Source organism: Aptenodytes forsteri, unplaced genomic scaffold (assembly GCF_000699145.1).
Source record: "Aptenodytes forsteri isolate BGI_AS27 unplaced genomic scaffold, ASM69914v1 Scaffold187, whole genome shotgun sequence".
Lineage (NCBI taxonomy): Eukaryota > Metazoa > Chordata > Aves > Sphenisciformes > Spheniscidae > Aptenodytes > Aptenodytes forsteri.
In genome coordinates, this window is record NW_008794084.1 from 1,417,854 (window position 1) to 1,419,461 (window position 1,608).

Here is a 1,608-nt window from a genome sequence, read left to right on the forward strand (position 1 = left end):
GGGGGCCCGCCCCGCCTGCCGAGGCGGAGCGTGCCCGTGCAGGGCACTGGCTCCTGGATGCAGACGTGGGACCGCAGGCCACCCCCCGCCAGCGCCCCTCACCTTGCACCAGCAGGTTGATGATAATGGTGTCGAAGCCCCAGGTGTTGGTGGCGGTGCAGGTGTAGTAGCCGGAGTCCTCCGCTTTCACCGAGCGCAGCACCAGCGTGCCGTTGGCCTGGATCAGGCGATGGCCATCCAACGTCACAGGGATGGCCGAGTCCTCGCTGCCAGGAGAGGAGAGGGCGCATCAGCCACTCGCGACACAGCAAGAGCGACGCAGCCGGCACCGGCCCCCCGGCCCAGGCTGCGGCACGGCCAGCAGCCCCCTCGGTACCTGTCCTTGGTCCACTTGATGGCGGGGACTGGCTCCCCAACAGAGTTGCACGGCAGCCTCACGTCCTTCATCCATGGGGTGGTGACGGTGCCTCCGAAGGAGATGATCTTGGCAGGGGCTTGGGGGCAAGGAGGAGGTCAGCTTGGCAAGCAGGCCCCATGCGCGGACCCCCCGACATGTAATGAGAGCTGCGACCGCCCGTGCTGCCCCTCCTCTGCCCCGGGCGCGAGTCGCCCCAGCTGTCCCTTGCCGCAGGCTGATACGGAGCAGCCAAAGCAACCCCGGGGGGGGCAGGGGACAGCAGAGCCAGGGTGCGCGTCCCCCTGCGAGCCGGCAGCCCCCGCCATACCCATCCCAGCAGGCTCGATGGTGACTTTCTCGCTGATGTTGCCACGGCCAGCAGAGGTGACGGCGGCCACCCACAGCATGTACTGCTGCCCACGGTTCAGGTGGGCAATGCGGTAGAAGAGCTGGTCGGGGCTGGTCTCGTACTCGCTGGGGGCCTGCGGGGGGGGGGGCCGGGGGATGGACACTCCGTGAGACCCTCACCCCCATCACCCTCAGCTCAGGCAGCCCAGGCACCCCAGCAGCGGGAGCACCGCCACCAGCCCAGGCAACGCCGGGGCCAGAGCAGCACCTGAGCTGTCAGCAAGGAAGAGCTGCCCTCTGGGCCGGCTGCCTGCACCTGGGCGTCCCCCCCACGGCCCCCAGTATCCCCAACCCAGGGCATCGCTACCACCCCACTGCCAGCAGGCTCGTGCCCTCGCTCCCATCCCCGGCCAGCCGGCAAAGGAGGCCCACGGGTCCCCGTCACCCCACCCAGCTCTCCACCAGGAGCGATCCCTGGGGAAGCTCCCTTCGCCCCCCGAGGGCCCACAGCCGCCCTGGCAGCCACCTCCTCGAGGCGCTGCGGGTTTGCTCCCGAGCAGCGACGCAGCTCTGCTCGGCAGTTCTCACTGCCAGTAAAAACAGGCTGGTGTCGTAATTCCTCCAGGGAGCCCAGGCCCGAGCCCGAGGAACAGATGGCTGCGACGGCATGATTCGTTCCCGGGGAAGGAGGCTTCCCCGGCCGCCCGCCGAGCTGCAACGGGGGCCGGGTGCAGTGGCAAGCCCAAGCCGGGCTGCCGAAAGCCCTCTGGCGCAAAACCCCCTGCCCCAAGCACGCCGCGTGGGAAAGGGCTGCCCTGGGCGGCACCCGGCGCCGGATGGGGTGGGAGCACAATCCACAATCC

The 1,608-nt window shown here is 69.7% G+C and overlaps 1 protein-coding gene across 1 annotated transcript in view; it reads right to left on the reverse strand.

Moving 5' to 3' along the window:
- The window catches only part of DSCAML1 (DS cell adhesion molecule like 1), a gene marked incomplete at its 5' end in the record, with an annotated part of 45,500 nt that overhangs the window by 16,884 nt on the left and 27,008 nt on the right, over positions 1 to 1,608 (reverse strand). The window contains 2 exon segments of the mRNA XM_009273827.1: positions 377 to 494; positions 726 to 879. Coding sequence (XP_009272102.1) covers positions 377 to 494; positions 726 to 879 — 272 coding nt within the window.